The following is a 19,212-nucleotide window of genomic DNA, read 5'->3' on the forward strand; positions in this document are numbered from 1 at the left end:
GGATAGCAAACATTAACAATTATAAGCTACTCTGTGGAATTTATTCATAAATTATCTACGCGCATCATCGGTGGGCACAACCGATTTTAATTCTCTGTTGGGAATTTATTTCCGGTTTAATGAAATGGATTAAACCGGACTAAAATCCTTACTTGGGGGTGCACTCTCATTATTAATTCACATTATTACGCAGACCTAGCGCACAAAGCATTCATCGACAGTTGCACCAAAGTGGAATGGGAAATGCAGTCATATGTACAGGGCTTCCGCAAATGGTCTTTTATCGGGCGATCAAAAATGAGTGACTGTCGAGTCGCCTTTGGAAGTACAAGTTAAGTACGATTTCCCTTGTAAACAAAATTTCCAAAGGTGACTCGACGGTCACTCATTTTTGATCGCTTTGTATTTATAACGTTGTTGCAAAATTGTACTATCGGTGTATAAACTTTGTCCTCATTTTTACTACTTTTTTTTGAGTTATTCAACCTTTTATAATGGGCTAACCGTATTATGCTTAAATTTTTGGTGCAAAATTGGAAAGCTTCTTCAATCTCCATTATACGTAAATTTGTGCTCTGATAGTTGTTGAGTTATTGAACTATTAAGAATAGTTGGGGCATTGATATCTTAATGCATAGTGAGTTAGGCTGGGGGAAAGTGCTAAATTAATTTACAGGCATTTTTCGCTGATTCATCTGAAGTGCTTTGGAGTTTTCGGCTTTAGGGGACTATTAAAAAATTCAACGCTTTTTTAATTGCCATTGCTCAATTCGAAGCATTAGAAAATGTGCCTGTTGTTATCGATCTCTCCTCGAATTTTCAAAAATTAAGGTCAGTTTTGGACACATTTTTAGAAAAGACTTCGGCTCTCGAAAATGTAGGTTTTCCTCTTAAAGAATGGGTTTTTATTGTGTGTGGGGGGGAGGGATGTTACGTTTGTGACTAAGAAGCTTTTTTTTAAATATTAAGTTTTTTGTATACCAAGACTGTATAACTAATCCGATATTGACCTGGAACTACATCAAAAGCTATGGGCAAAAAACTACTTCCAAAGAAAAAAGTGTTTTGCTTCGTAGAATAACGCGTATACGTCTGCTTTCTGCCGCCGGGTCATTTATTTAATTATAAGAATAAACCGTCAGTCGAATTTTGTGAAAAGGGGTAGTGGAGAATATTAGAATTTATACCGAGGAGTTTTTTTTAAATAATTGTCATGAAATAATAAAAAGAAGTTACTCGCGACAGTGTGGGTGATGACATTCTTCCATTTTAGAATGTTAAATCAAAATGCGTATTGGGGCCTTGCGTGCCCACAGATCTCATAAATATTACAAATATATGATGGATTTACTGCTTTGTACTCGGATAATTCATATACCTACAGTCGCCATATACAGCCGTTTAGAGGGCATTTTTTTCCAAACCAACCAAGTGACCAACATGTTTTGTTTGGGAGATACACCCCCAGGAAGGAACTAACGTTCTGGTTAGGTTTTTGAATATGGCCTTTTTGATTTTGCAACACTTTTTCCTATTACTTATTGTAATTAGACTTTCTAATAAAGTCTACAATGATGGATGGATAGATGGATAGAAATAAAAAATAGAAATAAAACCCTTAGGTTTTGCCTATGTCCTCTGTGATTTTGTGAAAATGGCTCCAGAAGCCCTTCTACCTCTAAACTGGAGTGGGAGAAAATTTCCGAAATTATGCCTTAAGAAGGCTTAAAGAAAATGTGAAAATTAAAAGTGTACAAGTTTCATGTAAACGTAATGTGAAGCAGACGTGAAGTGAGTAACGGAAGTGCATCAAATAATAATGTGGGCTCCTAAACCTGAAGCAGAAAATGTAGAGAGAAATTAAACCCCTTTTGAGACCATGTTCTCAATATCCCTACCCCTAGATCGCGCACTCCAAAACGGGAGTTGTAAAATTGTGCTGTGATAAAGTGCTTTTGCTTAACGAAATTACGGATGGTTCTTCGTTAACTTTAAAGTGGCAGCAACACAAAAAACCTTAAGTGATCAAGTTATTGGTTAATGATACATTTGAGGATAAAAATCTAAACAGCCTAATTTTGGAAATAGCCCGAATCTAACACGCGTTAAATACGCCATTAAATTAATTAATTGAAATGTAAGCAGTTCGAGTTGATTAAGCAAATGTTTTCTAATTTATTGCCTTTTTTTATTACTTTACCGACGAACGCGTTTTTCAAAAGTATCGTTCCACTTTAATCGCCATAAATTGTTTTAAATTGACAGAAGTTTAAATTAGGTATATTTTATTAATGCAATTAGTTCCTTCCTGTTTTGATTAATGACAGTATATTAGATTCGTAAAAATAGCGCAGCATCTAACCGGTGGCCGATGAGAATTCCTTGTTGGTGCTCAAGTTCAAGGGTGAAGGTAGACTGGACATAGTTCTCATGACACTTCCACGCGTGATGAACCCGCGACATGAAAGTACATTAATCTGTGTTGTAATTAACACTGGCCACTGCTCTCATTTATTAAATCTAGCTGTAGCAGGGCCCGTGGTCGGCCGTGGGACGACTTTGATTTAACTTCCACTGCGTGAGACCTGCATATTCTCATCATGCAAATAAAAGTCAACGTTCTGCACATTTATAAAAAAATAACCGTTAATTGGTTAACCTCTCTGGAACGATCGTCTATCATTACGATAGCTTCGCCAAATTTCAAACTCGCTTATTTTACTAAGCCAAATTAGTCGTTTAAACAAATTACGTATTTCTACCACGGGATTTAATATCAACATCTTAAAGCAAACGGCAGAAAATCGCCAAAACAGGTACTAATGCAAAAAATTCAAAAAAATTACAAGCAGCAAACAATCGACGTACTCTTCAAACTAGTATTATAATAAAGTTCTTAGATCCCAATGATTGAATACTGGTAAGACAGAAAGTTCTAAGATCTCATATGCATTTTTAAGGAAAACTTTCGCTACCGACTACAACTAAAAATATTATAACTTGGAAATAACATAGAACCTGTATATATATAAGGGGGTGAAGGGAAGGGCGTGTGGTGACAATGTTCTTTTTCCCCCTTGTACATAAATATCAAAAAACCAAATTTGGAAGGTATGCTTAGAAAAATAATAAAAAATTAAGCAAATAAAGTTAATGAATTTTACGTACATTTCGCTTTGTCAAATACGACCCAAAAGTCATGTTCATTTCTCGGTTGTGATTTCAAGGCTTAGTTACCTTTTTAATTTTTCTTTTTTATCTTTAATTAAGATAATTAAGTAAAGCGTTACTTATCATGTTGAAATTTTCTTCGTTTCTTATTTCGGCATGTCCTGAAAATTTCATCAAAATTGTTCAGATACTTAATGGCAGGCAGTATATACAAAAAAAGTATAGGTTGTGATACAGAAAATGTTGCATTTAAAAAATACCAACTTTGGGTCAAATCTCAGATCTGCAGTTTTTACTTTTTTTTCTCTCACACGGATAGTAAGATATGGTAACATCTCAAAAAGTCATCCTGTATCCCAGCAACAAACGTGGCTAGATTGATTCTGTATGTGGTATTAAAAGTTTTACAAAAAAAGTGGCATAGGGTCGCGAAAAAAGCAAGTCTCTTTTTACTCTTTAAAACAGCTGAGATACACTGCAGTTTCAACTAAAATAGGGCACACGGTACTGTACAAAATGCAGGACACCACCATCACTGCTGTAAAGTCATGGAGTTACATCTGATTAGAGAATGGAATAAACCTTTAATTCGTGTATCACACGTCCGGGAATGCTAATTAAACTTTGGGTATTCGCTTTAACATTAATTAACAGTCATTTTAGTTCGGTCGGTATCGGGGTTGAAACTTGCAAAAAATGCAAAGTTTCTGAAACTTTGGAATGTTGGTCGGTGATTTTTTCAACAAAGTTTCGTTGTGCTAACTTCAGCGGACCCAAAAAACTCTAAATTTTTGGACTTTTTATTTTTGCTTCTAGTGCGATAACAGTCAATTCGACACAAAATTGCATTCGTACCTAAAACTTTCCATTTGTTTAAAATAAAACATCTATTTTGGTGGAATAGATCACACGAGACGGAGCTTTGAAGTTGGGCTAAGTATTCAAAAATTGAGAAAAGGGCTAATAGTACTCTTTTTCTTTAAATGTCAATAAAACATGACATTTCTCATCTCAAGAAAATTCGTAGTTTTCTATTTCAATTTGAGTTTGAAAGTTTTGGGACTGAAGGACGTATAAATACGTATAAGTCGCGATTGGAAACTGAAATGTTTAAAATTGGGGGTTTTGTTAACTTATAAGATTTCCACTTGAAACCCTGCATTTCAAGATTTGGACCGCGAAGACTCTACAAGAAGTGATTTAAAACATGGACCATGAAAAAACCTACATATTTTCAACTCGAAATCTTGATTTAAAAAAAATGTCAAAATTCGACAATTGAAAAAAATTGTTACTTTCAATTTTAAAAAAGTTAAAATTACTTGTTCACACATTCGTAGCTTTATACTTTAACTTGAAAAACATTTCAGAGTTCAAGTTGCGTTTGTGGAGTCGTGGTGTGCTTTGGTGACTCTCATTTGCTATTCAAAATCTTTATTTTAAGGCTGTACAAGCAGGAATCAGAACATTCGGGGAAGGTGTATTAATAAAATTAACGATGAAACACGATCTACGATTCCCCTTCAGGATTCGATTAGGGAATCATTCGCGATACAGACGCACTGCCTGTCCACGGTTTTTATTGGACTCGAAGTACACATGCAACATATCAGTTAATTGATTGAAATCCATTAAAAAAAATTAATGCAGCAACCACACTAAGCGGAATGACAGCGACTACAAATTTTGAAAAATTAACTTCATTACTTTTTGTGTGAAACATTCCAATCACAAGTAACTTTGATATTAATCATTGAATTTAGGGGGACAAATTCAATCAAATTTATCATGCCATTTAAGAAATTTAAGTTAACTATTACCCCAAAATAATAATCGAAAACATTTTAATTATGTTAGTTTTTGATGGTTACAGCTACAGCTACAGCTTTTTTAAATTACACCCTGTATTTAATACGTTTTGAAATGTAACGAATACGACGTAAATACAAACTTCGCAAACATTGAAAAATAGCAAACGTTATTGCTTCCACAATCAATAAATCATGTCAGTATTTGTAATTGCTCATATTTGTGTACCTAAGTGTGTGTGGGTAAATATTTGCAAAGTCATTACAGGTGTAGGCATTTAACAATTATTAATTTACAAATTATTGACGGTCACCTATTTCAATGTTTTGCAAGAGTTAAAATACAATTTAGTTTGGTAAATTATTATAGTCTGGTAAACAATAGTTTCTGCCTTTAATAAATAATGTTTTTGGGGATTAATCGGATGAATCTGCTATAAAACAATCCGCAATCTAAAATCTTTCAGATAATATTCATTTGCAATCGATCTAAGTCGATTTTCCATGAATTTGTAGAGTACTTTTCAGTTTATATGACCAATTTGGTTCCCCCGTGATTCTATTGAAACTGTTTTGGCCATTTTGAGATATCACTAATAGAAAAAGATACCTATCGCCCCTTCAGTTCTTTTGTTACCCACATGAAAAAATGTACCTTGAAAATTGCTTACTTGAAAACGGTTGTAGTTATGGCACCCCATTTTTACCAATGTATAGAGAAAGATTAGGACATCATACATCGTACTTTTTCGATCAGACTTCTCCATCAAAAGTTATAGACTAGAAACCAATTTCGAAAGAAAATTCAAAGGGCTGTAACTTTTGAAATAGTAGCCCAATCTTGGAACTGTTTGAAATTATGGAGTCTACAGGCCACATTCTATAAGAAAATTTTTTTTCCGGGTCGATCTGAGACAATTTTTTCTTCGGGCCTCAAAAAAAGGCAGTGTATACATTTCCTTTTTTGCCAAAAATCGACTGCACCAAAATTTCTCGGCAAAAGACTTTTTCTTATTAATTTTGGTGCGTGGAATCCAAAACAATTCGTACTTTTTTGATCAGTCTTCTCCATCAAAAGTTGTAGAAACCAATTTCGAAAGAAAATTCAAAGGGCTGTAACTTTTGAAATAGTAGCCCAATTCTACAGGCCACATTCTATAAGAAAATTGTTTAGCGTAGGTATTTAAAAAAAGTTTTTTTAATGAAATGATCATTTTCTCACTATTACATTTGCGTACATTTGATAAAGAATCCAAATTGGCATATTTTGATATTACACGTTCATATAGCTCTCTTGAAGAGTTTTTCTGGCTGATTTCCATTTCATTGAATTGGTACCTACCATTTTTTGGGATTTTCTTTTTAGTAGTCGACCATGATTTTATAACAATCGCATTTTAAACAAATCAAGGAAAGGATTCTTTAATATCATTGATTCTAATCTATCACATGCTCAAAATTAGCGCCTTCGCCTTCTTTTTCTTAAATGTTCTCGTGTAGTGTAGTGTAGTGTAGGTAGTGCATTTCTTACTACCAAGATCATGTCTGGTCTTGGTGGAAATGCCAAGCATATAAAATCTGTCTTTTACATATCCCCACAAAAAGAAATCTAATGGGGATCTTGGATGAAAGGTAGAAAAAAATCGGTTTTTTCCAATAACGCCGCAGCAGTTGAACGAAAAAAGGTCCTAATAAAAGGTACCAAACTTTTTTTGTACTTCTAATATGTTCTTAGTTACAGCGCAGCAAATATGAACATTAAAAAAAAATGTAAAACTCCTAATTTTTGTGATTTTTTCCCATGTATCTCGCTCGTTATAACAATGTTGTAAATTCAAAGTGTACTCATTTTCACACCACCTTGAGGTACAGCGTCAATGAAATGTTTCCCTAAGGTGATCATTTGGAAATATTGGACCCATTTTTTTCTAACTTGGTAAGCGCTTCTTTGAATTTAGTCGCAACCATCTCGTTTTCATCTGATTTTCTGATGAGAATCGTCCAAATGCCCAATCAGTCGTTCCACCCCAGCACGATCATTGTCTGTAAACGCAATGAATTCCAGAATCTCGGGTGCCACTTAAAAAACAGACCTCGTATGTAACAAGAAAAATCAGTGTGATTTGAAATAAATGTCGCTGTATAAGCTTATAGTGGTGTGGAAAAAACGTTAAAAATTAGTTCTCAAGAAATTTCCCGTCGAAAATTGGGAGTTATAAAATGTTTAGATTTCCACCGCTGCAAATTTGAACATATTAGAAGTACAAAAAAATTACTTATATTTTGAATGATGAACCGCTGCAGTTATTTTGAAAAAACCGATCTTTCACTCAAGATGGCGCGAGAAGCTTTATCTGTCACCTACTGACTGGACTAACATTAAAACTCCAGTATACTGTTATGCTAATTAAACATGCCGTTTTTACTAAATTTGGACTCGTATCACCAAATAATGTTCCCAAAAAATTATCATCTTCCTGATCCCTTAACATTGGCCAATCGCAAAGGCTTAATTCGTTTTGGGGTTGCATAGAATGCATATTATGGATAGAAAATGGGCGATCGTGGTTTTTTTTTAGGATTTCATGGATGCAACTGATCCATAAACCCAAAGCAAATCGAATTAGTGGGGCACATCGTGAAATATCCAAGGACATTAATTAGCCTCGTTTTCAACAATGGGCCTTGCTTCCAAAATTCAAACAATATCGTTCCAGTGTTCGAGTGGTATGATCATTAGGATGCGGTCTATCTGGATATCGCTCAATGAATGTATGGCAAGCACGTGCCGCAATTCTCCATTTCACCATAAATAACAATTAAATTCCAAAAATCTTCATGGGTGTAAAACCCATATATTAACCTATAACAGGTGACGGATTAGTGTCACTAGATTTGTTTAAAATTGGATTGTCATAAAATCATGGCCGACTACTAATAAGAAAATCCGAAAAAAATGGCATCAAGGCTTATTAACGTGCTCCTAGCGAGTTCATGATTTTGGACTTTCTGTCCGTCGCGTCAGTCCGTTCGTCTATCTGTATACAAGATAACTCCCGAACGGTGAATTGTCAAGGTAGGGCCATTTCGAAATTTTTTTTAAGCCCAAATAACTTAAAACCCGAAATTGTAGATATCAACATATGGTATCAAAAGAACTGAAATTTCCCATTGAATCCAAAAATAGGGGTTGCGATTTAACATAACGATGTTACTAGCTACAGCCGGTATTTACGGAAGTGCCACCAAATATTTTACATCGACATCGTCTTTAGAGCAACTCCTAAACACAATTATTAAAAAACCTACCTATTTCACTTTCCCATCAGAAACGTTTAACTAAAGCTCCCGAAAAAACTTGTATAGTCAACCAAGCGGGCATTTTCAGAAAAGTAGCAGGACGATGAACGAACAAATTATGAAAAATCGGCTAATTATGATGTAATGGGCCGACTCTTTCGTTAACTTTATGTACTTACATTAAAAACTATTGAACTTAATGTGAATATAATTTTAGATTTTTGGGAAAAAAGTCATTACAGTAATTTATCGAGCTACAAGAAGTGAGATTGTAAGAAAGTGGTCCTTACAGTTAGTGTGTAATCAAAACCTAATTTCTTCGAGGATTGAAAAAGCGTTTAGGCTTAATTATTTCGGCCATATATTAAGTTAGAGATTACCTTCAAATTTAAAGTTAGGGGCGGGTTTCCAAAGATTCTAACATATTCATGAGAAATCTGGTAAAAAGGAAAAGAGCGCTGATTTTTACCCTCAAAATATATCTAATATGAATATGATACCGAAGAAATGGGGAGTTGCTAATCAAAATGCATAGCTTATGCTTGTGGCACTCTTAGCGTAGACCTAAACAACATGAAGAAATTAAAATGAAACTCCATATCCGATAGCATTAATATATGCAGTTCGTGTCACCCCTAAGATGCCGCGTGAATATTTTAATTTTTATAAGTATTGAGAAATACGGTATGTAAGACCTTTCTCCGGATTATGTTAAAGTAAAGCTTACGAGTGAAACTTTGTCAACCTCACCTCGCATAATTACGACATATCTGACACTTTGGGAGAAATTAACTTTGACACCGCTAGCAAATAAATGTAAATACTTCATACTCAATGACTTTTCGTAAAGCATTTTAAGACTCCTCACACAAGGGGCCGAGTGTTTTAAAGAATAATCAGCTAACATACCCCAACTGAAAAAATCAGACTTGCAAATTTCTGATTGCACCCTTCACAGCCCGTAAAGATGTTAGCCTCTTACATTTACACCGTCACCCCTGCTACTGTTAAAACGCAACGCATTCAATTATTTTGCGAGAGAAAAATTACAGCAACAGTTGTACATACGCAGTAATTTCCATAAATCTTTTTCAGTTCCGTGGGGCGATTCTTTCTGAAATATTTTCCGGCAGTGTTTGTCTTTAAAATTCCTAAATTCTTCATCGATTTACATTTCCATTTGTATGTGAAGCTAACAAAGCGCAATTAAGTAGAATTTTTCACTTGGAAAATTGTGCATTTTATTTGGAAGATATGCGTCTTGGAAAGATTTCATAAATGCAATCAATGAGAGTTGTTTAATGTGATTTCCCGACCTAATTGAAAGCCTTTCAAACAACAATTACCGTAAAATAGCCCTTCGGGTGAAATTGCTACGCAAATAAACACTTCGGAATGAAATTGATTATTAGATATTATGGAAGTAAATATTTATACGGCATCGAATTGACCATGATGAATGAGCATAATAGTGCGATTGTTTGCAGTGCACAATTTCCTCACTCTGACATGTATCCGGAAATTGCTGCCAATCTCGAGGGATGCAGACGCGATGCTTACGCGATTAGATAGGTATCGCACAATAGCTCCAGACGGATTTAATAAAGCACTCTTCGATTGTGCGATATCCTCATCTTTGCTCAACTTGATCAGGACAACACGCCAGCCCTATTGATATGCATTGGACCTTCACGCCCCAGCAGAAGTCGGTATTCGTTTTATCCCGATTCTGTCGTCCGTTTTAGCTAAGATGCTAAATGTACGATGATGTTTTTTTTATGCGAGAAGAATATTTATGTTAAAATTTAAAAATTTCCCGATTTTCCCGTGGAATGTGGAAATCGATAGCCTTGGAGGATTATACGCAATTCAAGAAAACGTCTGCAAAAATTTTTAACCTAAAACTGCTAATTGATTAATCTATTCGTTAACTTTGGCAAAAATTATTTTTTGATGAATTCAAAATACACCAAAACTTCTTGTACCAATTGCTCTCAAATTACTGGGATGTTCACTGCTTTCGCCTTACTTGACCCTGATTTTTATGCTACGTTTTTTGGCAAGTGCATAACGTCACTTATAAAGGCTTTCACTTAGATTGACCAAAGAGTATCTTTCCGTAACTAGGTTCTTTTTAGGTAACTTAGTAAGTACACTAAGTTCCTCTGAATATGGAAAAGTTACAAGATTGTTTTAGAAAGTAACTAAGTTACAAGTTACTTTTAGTGTTATTTCAGAAGTAACTAAGTTACTGTAATTTAGTTCTCGTTACTTACGTACCTACGTTTTTTAGAAAATTCACACTTACAAATACATGTGTACAGAACCCCCTGTAACTGCTCTCTAGAACTAAATTTCCTTCGTGTTTTAAACTTAGTAATTTAATAATAAAAGTCACACTTGTAGCACCCATTGCAGGTGGTGATGGTAACTTTTGTATAACACCAAATATTTTTATTTCTCCGATATATTATGTTTAAATAATCTATAACCATTAACCACCCCTAGAAGGGCCATCAAAAAAAAATTTTTTTTCTTGTTCTAAACTTACCTAATTTTCTGGATAATTCACTTTTACACGTATAGCAATTCTCGGTTGCAGGCGAAGTTGTGGGGGTTGTAATTGTTATAGTACACTAAATATTTGTGTTTCTTTAATAGCTTATACTGAAAGAATCTTGAGCACCAACCCTGCAACTGCCCGCTAAGGATAAATGTTTATTTTTTAAGAATCTTTAACCCTCTAACTATACCTTCTAAATATAAATTTCTTTTTCGTTTTAAACTTAATTTTCCGGAAAATTTACACTTACACGCATATGCAGGGGTTATAACTTTCGTAGTACCCCAAATATTTTTATTATTATTTATATTATGTTTAAATAACCAATAGCCAACCCTACAATTATAATAATTTCCCTCCCTTTTTAGGGCATTTTTAAACTTACGTGATATTCTATAAAATTGTCACATGTATATCAATCGTGAATTGCAAAATATTTTTATTTCTGTGACAGATTACGCATGTTTAAATAATCTACAACTAACCCCGCAACCGCCCTTTAAAGTTAAATTTTGAAAGTTGATTGCGCCATAGGAAACAAATAATCCAGATGTTAGCATCATAGAAACGCGAGCCTGGGTGAATTCGACCGGAAACGAGTTTCTTTTTATGGGTCACTCCACATAATCAGAAGATTACCTATCTATCAGTACCGTTTTGCAGATCAATCAGGTACAGAATTTTAAAAATTGATTTCACAAGCTACTATAGAAAGTGAGATGAATTAGAACTTCCCACTTAAAATTAGCGTTGATGATGAATGTGTTATGCAGTGGAAATTCTTCTAAATAGTTCATTAATTCTTGTTTGTCAAACAAATAAATTTTCCTTAAAGAATTTAAAGACCTTTAATTATAAAAGTCTTGTAAAGTATAGGTTCCTTCAATTCCGAAGAAATTAATTTTAATCTAATAGGTGGGTACACTTGAAAGATGCGAAGGCTTACACAATTTCAACTTGTAATTACGGTTTTCGGTTTTTGACTAAATCAATTTAAATCTATAAATCTACGCTCTTTTTGCTTGCATCTTAAGTTACGTCAAGTTTAAATTGGAGTATGTATAAATAGTAGCGTATACTAAATGGTAATTATGAAGAATGTGGCGTATAAGTGGCTTTTAGTTCAAAATAATGGCATCTGGTCAATAACTGTTCATTTAACGTAATGTCCTTTATAAAAGTAAAAAGGTATGGTCAACATTGGTATATCGATCAGTGGCATCTTCCTTGAATCCACATCACTTAGTTGAAACAGGTGTCCTTTTTATTTCATTGACAATATTTGACTACAGCAAACAAACGAACTACTTTATTTATATTCCATCTCGTTTACGTGTGCTTTCCACAACTGCTTTTCTAACAATACACAAATTTGTTTATAAATTAAGGCAGTACTACAAATTATTGCAAAACCTAATATTTAATTCAGTATATGAAACAGTGTTTCTCCGCAATCAATCATTATACGCAAGCACGTGGATAAAATGTCTCGGAGCTGGTTAGGAAGCTGATCATTATACAGTGAGGTAGGTTTATTAGCATTTTTACAAAGATGTGATAAATCTAATGACCTTTTTTTGTGATGAATCGCCGTAAACCAATCGTTTTGGACGAAAGCAATTGACAATGAACTTGCTCTATTTAACACATTACTGCTATTTCATCATCGACCTGACTTGAAAATTGAAATATAGTGTGTGGGGGGGAGTTGAATTTCTGTCGTAAAATAAAATCTTTAAAAACGTTCGGATGCTACCTACGAATTCTTCGAATTTAATTCTTTTTAATTCTGCTGGATTCGTCTGATTTTCTTCAGATTTTTTAGGTTTTTCAAAAAAGTAATAAATAACTCAGTGTTGTCTTCCCCAAAATTTATATTTTCTCTGCTGGTGTGAATGATTATTGCAGATAAGGTGTAATTGCTTGTGATTGCTGACAAACAATTACACCTTATTATACTTGTGATAATCATATTCACACCAGAAGAGAAAATATAAATTTTGGGGAAGACAACACAGAGTTTTATTAGCACATACACCCCCAATTCTCAACGTTTTAAAAAAAAGGCTTCGATTACTTTTGGTACTACGAATTCTTCAGGTTACTTTCTTGAATTCTTTTGGTCCTTGAATACTTCGGTTTTTAAGTGTTTGTAAAGCTGGAATTGCTTTGGATGCATCTTATTTAGATTATTCGTATTATTCAAATTTCGCATAATGTATACGTACCTAGAATAATGACCAGCGGTTAACCATGTAAAAATGCATCACATTTGCAATTCTAGACTTCCCTGCCTTTTAATCCATTCCTTATAGTAATTAACCACAAACTAAAATGTACCTAAATTTACATCCACTCACACTCTTCGTTATAATCGCAACATAATCGTGGACACTGCCTGGCGACAGGCTCCCCATTTCCTCTTTGCTTTTACATGTGCAAAAGCTCAAAATTCCTCTGGTAGTTTTTTTAACACAGCCTTGTAGAGAACTGCAAAAGAACTTACGCGAGGGACATAGAGGGTAGTTTAAGAAATTGAGGAGATAGGCTTAAGAAGAGCATGAGGAGAATTGAAAAAAAAATGTCGAAAAACAAGTTCTACAGTTTTTAAAGAGAGTTCTGAGGGTCAAATTCACCCAGTCGCAATTGCGTGACAAGTGAACTTTTTTTAGAGTTCTAGAAAATCATCAATTAAAGTTCATGATAAGCCATTAAATAGTTCCGTGAAAGATCAATGCAAAACACCTCGTCATATGTTCTGAAAAAAAAATATATTGACTATAGTTACTCAATAATTAGTATATTATTTAAAGTCAGTAAGACGTGGTAAGATCCTTAACACAGATGCAGCATTTCCTCTTTGGATCGCTATGCTGATTCGTCAAATGAAATAATTTTAACACCAACTTCACCAATAAACTGTTTGGCAGCGGCTCCCCATCCAAAAGTTTCAAAGGCAAGAGGTATGAAATCAAAAAGATTATCTGAACTAGCGCTAGGAGACGTGCTTGGTCCATTGCTGAAGGAGATGAACTGAACAACAATGGAGATTGGTAGTATTGACAACAGCATCCCATTGTGATTGGCGAAGGCCAGCTGAAGAGAGTCGAAAGGGCCGGCCTTTGTTAATGAAGTCCAATGTAATAAACCTTCATCAAGAACTGGGTCATTTGATGGTTCGATGTAGGGGGGAAGAATGGCTGAAGTTAACTCGTGCGTAAAATTGCAAGATACCTGGGAGAAAATGAGGAAAGCAGAGTGTAGTCACATCTCTGATGCCAAGGCCTCCATATATAACTGGGAAAGTTACTCGTAAGTGAGGCTTGAACGATGGAATCATAAAACTGCTGATCTTAAAAGATGAATCATTTTTGGCATTGAAAACGATACTCGAGTTAAATAAAAGTCAGTTCGGGACTACGTTTTCCACTAGCTGAAGATATTCCCTGATCATGGAGAGGGCATCCAAGCAGACTGTGTTAGTTGACTTTATCAATTTAATTCCAAGCGCAACTGATTTAAATTGCCAGAAAACTTGTGAGATGGACGTACAATCATCTTCAGCACAAAGGAGACACAATACACATTTGCTAAAATTGGGTTACAATACAAGCTCTGTAGATTTCTTAATAATGGATGTGGGATCTTCTAGAACCAGTTAAAAGCACCGTCATCTAAGTATGGCAGGATCCCCTTGTTGAACACCTCTTTGAGAAGAAAGACCCATAATAAAGATTGGGAGGAACACGGTAACATTGATTCAAAAAGTGGTAATCTTGTGGTAAAATTTTTAAAACTTTTCCCAACATTTACTTCCGATTAACAATAGTAAAAGTATTCATGAAGTCGATTTTCAGTAGGACTTTACTACATGATTATGAAAACGCGTAAAATATTAAATTTTATGAACCGTTTTGATTTATTAGGGTTAAACGCAAAACTTCATTATAAAAAGTTCCAGTGCCTTTGTACTTTATACAGAACTTGAAAACTCAAAATTTCACTCCAGGGCGTTCATGGATAGGACTTGCAACCTTTTACTAAACTTTTTTTGCTAGTTCTCTCTGTCTAAATGATCTAGGTATGTCGGGAATCAAGCAGTTGAGGAGTAGGTATACTTTAATTGTGAAACTATTATATGACTTAGTCTTAAGATTACAATTTTAGCAAGGATCTAATAAGGGTACAGACGGTAGGTGTAAATTAAAAGGCAAAATTGTAAAATCTACTCCGCGTAATAATTAGTTAGGTACATATACGAGTATCTGTTCTTGCTGCACTTTTTTGAACAAACAAATAAAACCCTTCTATATTTTAGAAAATACGCTAAAGGGATTTTTGAAATGCCAAGTGTCAATTAATTCGAGACTGTGATACAATTTTCGTCCATAATGCAGTTATGGGGCAAATCTGATAATAAAGATATTGAGGCTTTTTCGATTTCCCAAGAGCCAAACGAATACTTAGGTCCATTTTTTAGTAAACATTCTGATTATAGTTCCGGAATAAGGTTTCGACTAGCGACATATAGATAGAAAGCTGTGAACGATTTTTACTCTTCGCAACACGAAAACATTTTTATGGACCGTCCCTTACAATAATTCTAAAACTGTGATGGAGTTATATGTGGTAAACCTTATAATACAAAAATTTAAGAGAGTTTCTTTATATTTCAAGTACAAAAGGACCACTTCAGCTTCGACTATAGAGTTCGACGTAGATCCTCGGCAGTTCTGAAACTTTCCGTAATCTAATGTTCAACAAGTTAAGAGGATTTTTTAATATTTGAAACACTATTGAAAGTATTCAACAATTTTTAGTTCTGATTAGTTTCGTATAATCACTAAATTTTTGTAAATAGGGCGTTTTATGAGGAGAAACAGTGACATTTTAGTTCACGAGGTATACAAATAAGTTTTTTTAATGGATTTTTTGCTTAAAAATAATAGAAAACGTTCTTTAACCTTTGTCGTTGGGGATGGTATTTTTGGTGGAATTTTAAAGTTCTGTAGTAGGTCTCTGATGAACCTTCAGACACTGAAACTTTATATAATGAAGTTTTACGTTAACACTAAAATATAAAAATGGTTTATAATGTATATATTTCACGCGATTTTCTTAAATTTGAAGATTTGAATAAGAAATATTGTTGCGATCATTGTTTGGTAGAATTTTGGAGTAATGGCTGGAGTTTCCGATCACCTTTTATACAAGATACTCAACTATTTATTATACCTACCTAAGATTTTGCTGTAAAATCTATAGGTAGGTACCTATTTAATACATCTACATATGTAGTTAATATTATGGAAGTTTCTGCTTCAGTAGTTACGTTTGACAAGATCATTGTCTTTTCACGGAACTATTTTAATAACTAATCAGGAACAATTGATCATCTTTTCGGAACAACATCGAAGGCTGTGTGTAGTTGACCCTCCCCTTCCTATAATTTCAAAATTCAATATTAAAATTATTTTGTTTTAAGTGGTCATATAATTATAATTATTAACGCAAAGCTCGTTCATGATTTCTGTCCGTTCGTCCGTCTGTGTACGTCAATTGCAATATTCCTATAGGTATCAGAAATCGTATCAGTATCGGTGCAGAATATAGCGTGAATTACAGTTGTGATATTTATCCAATCCGTCCCACTTTATTTCGCGTATGGAATCGGGGAGGGTTGCCATATGTCACTACGTTAACTCAGATGGTGAAAAGACGAATTCTAAACACTTTCTCATTAACAAACACAACGCCAAAAACGCAACCAAAGAAAGTTAAAGGCAAAGTGCCTTGAGTTCTACGACGAGGCCCTTGCAATCATCAAGGTGTATAATTTACTGTATACTTTCGCCGATGCCATAATTAGAGTAAATTGGAGGGACCCAACGAATGTCACTATATCAATTTATTCAGTGAAATATTTCCAATTGATATGGTTATTTCAAAATTTTAACGACGACTTTCCAACGAATGGGTACTTTTAGTTCAATTACAGGTTTACGCTGACTATACAGTAATATAGGTACGTTTGATTTGAAATGAATTGTGACCTAGTAATGATGGGATTGTGTTACTTTTTCACCTATAGCAGAATAGTTTCCAATCAAAAGCTAAAGTTCTGTCTAGTGTCTATAGCTAAAGATTTTCCACTGAATATTCCCAAAAATTGTGACGAGACGCAGGGTAATAAAAATTTAGATATATTGAATTTGTTCAAGTAATTCAAAATCAGAAATAGTACCTACCTTATGAATTTTAATTACAATTAGGGCATTGCTTCTTTCAAATACACAATTGGGAATGAGTTTGTTGAATTGCAGTTACATCCACGTTATTGTCCAAACAGACAATTTTGATAAAAATTCACTCATATCTTTCTGGTCTATAGTTCACTATTTAGTTGCTATATATTTATGATATTTTAAATAATTACAGCTTGTCCAATTAATTAAAAGAAACCGGTTCGGCTTGACGGATTGTTCATTATTGAGCCAAACGATACTGACAACTGAACAGAAAACCGTTTGGTATAGTTAGTAGGAGCTTACAGAGGAAATTGTTTAATTTTGGGCCCGCCTGGTGTCTGTTAAACGCTGCCATCATCGTTTGGTATAATCTAACTCTTTTCGTATTAACACTTCGCGAAATACGTGTGCTGTGTCAAAACAAATCTCTTCTCTTGTTTTCCGATCACACTCAATTTCAACATGTGAACTTGTAATGTTAAAGATGCGAATTAGACACCTTGAATAACACTAGTCAATTCCATAAAACTATGTAAAGTAGACGGTTGACAGTATCCTGACGATGAAATTTGAAAATTCAATGCCGGATCGTTATATCAATTTTGCTTTGTATAACAGGCATTATTGATGTTAATGACAACCCATCATCATACCATGTAATCAGTGTCAATCAACAGTTCTTGTGACAGTCGAAAATTTATCCGTGCGGTAAAATATTCAGGTTGCGTGTATAATTTAGCGATTAAAGTCTATTTTAAATTTAAATACTATAATTAATTAGTAAACACTATACATTGCACTAATTTTTAAAACATGATATGTTTACATTGCGACTTTATTAAATGGATAAAGATTTCAAAAATGTTAATTGGTCGCGCTTTGGTGATTTATTGGAACCTACCTGTTTCTGTTCTTTCTTTCTTTTTCAAATGTTAACGTATTGGAAATCTGAGAGATTCATTTGCATACGTGAGAAATCACATACGGAGGACAGGTCGATATAATTTATATCTACCTACCGGGATCTGTTTTAAAATATGCAGACATTTTCATAATTGGGGATGTATTACAGTTGACATATTTTGAAACATGATCATTGGAGTATGTAAGCTTCGGTAAAATAATATACTGCGAATATGTTGTTCATGCTGGGTATATTAGCACCCAGTGTGGTAAGCAGCGGTTAAAATATATGATCTAACTTAAACGGATGGGGTTCGGAACCGCAGGAGTTGGCATCCCGCAGTATGACAAGGGCCGCCACGACATGCGATTCAATTACACGTGTACGTAGCATCTAGTATCTTTATTTCCATATAGTTTATGGCTTAGCTATGAATTTGTGCCCGGTGGTAGTTGTTGCATGTTGCATGATATATGGTCAACTATATAGTGGGTTGTGGGGTAATCAATTAAGGTTTCGGATAATCCGAAGCATTTAAATTCCCTAAGACAGCACGTGTCCAACGGCAATATCACGTGGCAGTCCCCCATGCAAATGAGCAACAAGTGGCAATGTTGCGACTTACCGGTAATAAGGAAACGCTTGGGGCATATGCAGGTCCATGGGGGCTGCAGGGTGATGCGCCGTTCCATATCCATGGTGTTCGGTAGTTTGCATCATTCCGCCGGCGGCAGCCGCGGCTGCCGCAGCGGCCGCCGAGTGATGATGGCCCAGAACTGCCGCCCAGGGCGAGGACGCAAATCCTCCCGGATGATCCAGTTCGAAGCCGCGGGACACACTCGGGTGCATGTATTAACAACCACTTCACTTCACCATAACATTTCACCCGCGGCGTGCACGTGTGACGGCGAGCACGGATACTCGGCCATTGATCGTCAGTATGCTGAATGACTGAAGAATCTACCGGAGGCGGAGTTGTAGCGTCGCGGCGTGCCCCCAAAACCACGTGATCCGACAGGCGGCATAAAGCTAGGCACTTCCCACGGCACTAGTTTGCTCTACTCCCACTCAAGGCGGCAACCACCTGCACGTCGCTTTCTGATACGTCATAACAACATTGAAGCGGTGCCGAAAGTTTACAATATATGCGCCAAGTTACACTTCACCTATCTTCTACAACCCTATATAGTGCCACGCTACCACTACGTTAGCACTCAT

General features: G+C 35.0%; 1 protein-coding gene across 1 annotated transcript in view; it reads right to left on the reverse strand.

Moving 5' to 3' along the window:
- The window catches only part of LOC116166256, a 74,962-nt gene extending 56,040 nt beyond the window's left edge, over positions 1–18,922 (reverse strand). Inside the window, exon 1 of the mRNA XM_031481130.1 lies at positions 18,620–18,922. Coding sequence (XP_031336990.1) covers positions 18,620–18,843 — 224 coding nt within the window. The 5' untranslated portion in view covers positions 18,844–18,922. The remainder of the gene's footprint in view (positions 1–18,619) is intronic.
- Between the last annotated feature and the right edge of the window lie 290 nt (positions 18,923–19,212).

Source organism: Photinus pyralis, unplaced genomic scaffold, assembly GCF_008802855.1.
Source record: "Photinus pyralis isolate 1611_PpyrPB1 unplaced genomic scaffold, Ppyr1.3 Ppyr1.4_LG3a, whole genome shotgun sequence".
Lineage (NCBI taxonomy): Eukaryota > Metazoa > Arthropoda > Insecta > Coleoptera > Lampyridae > Photinus > Photinus pyralis.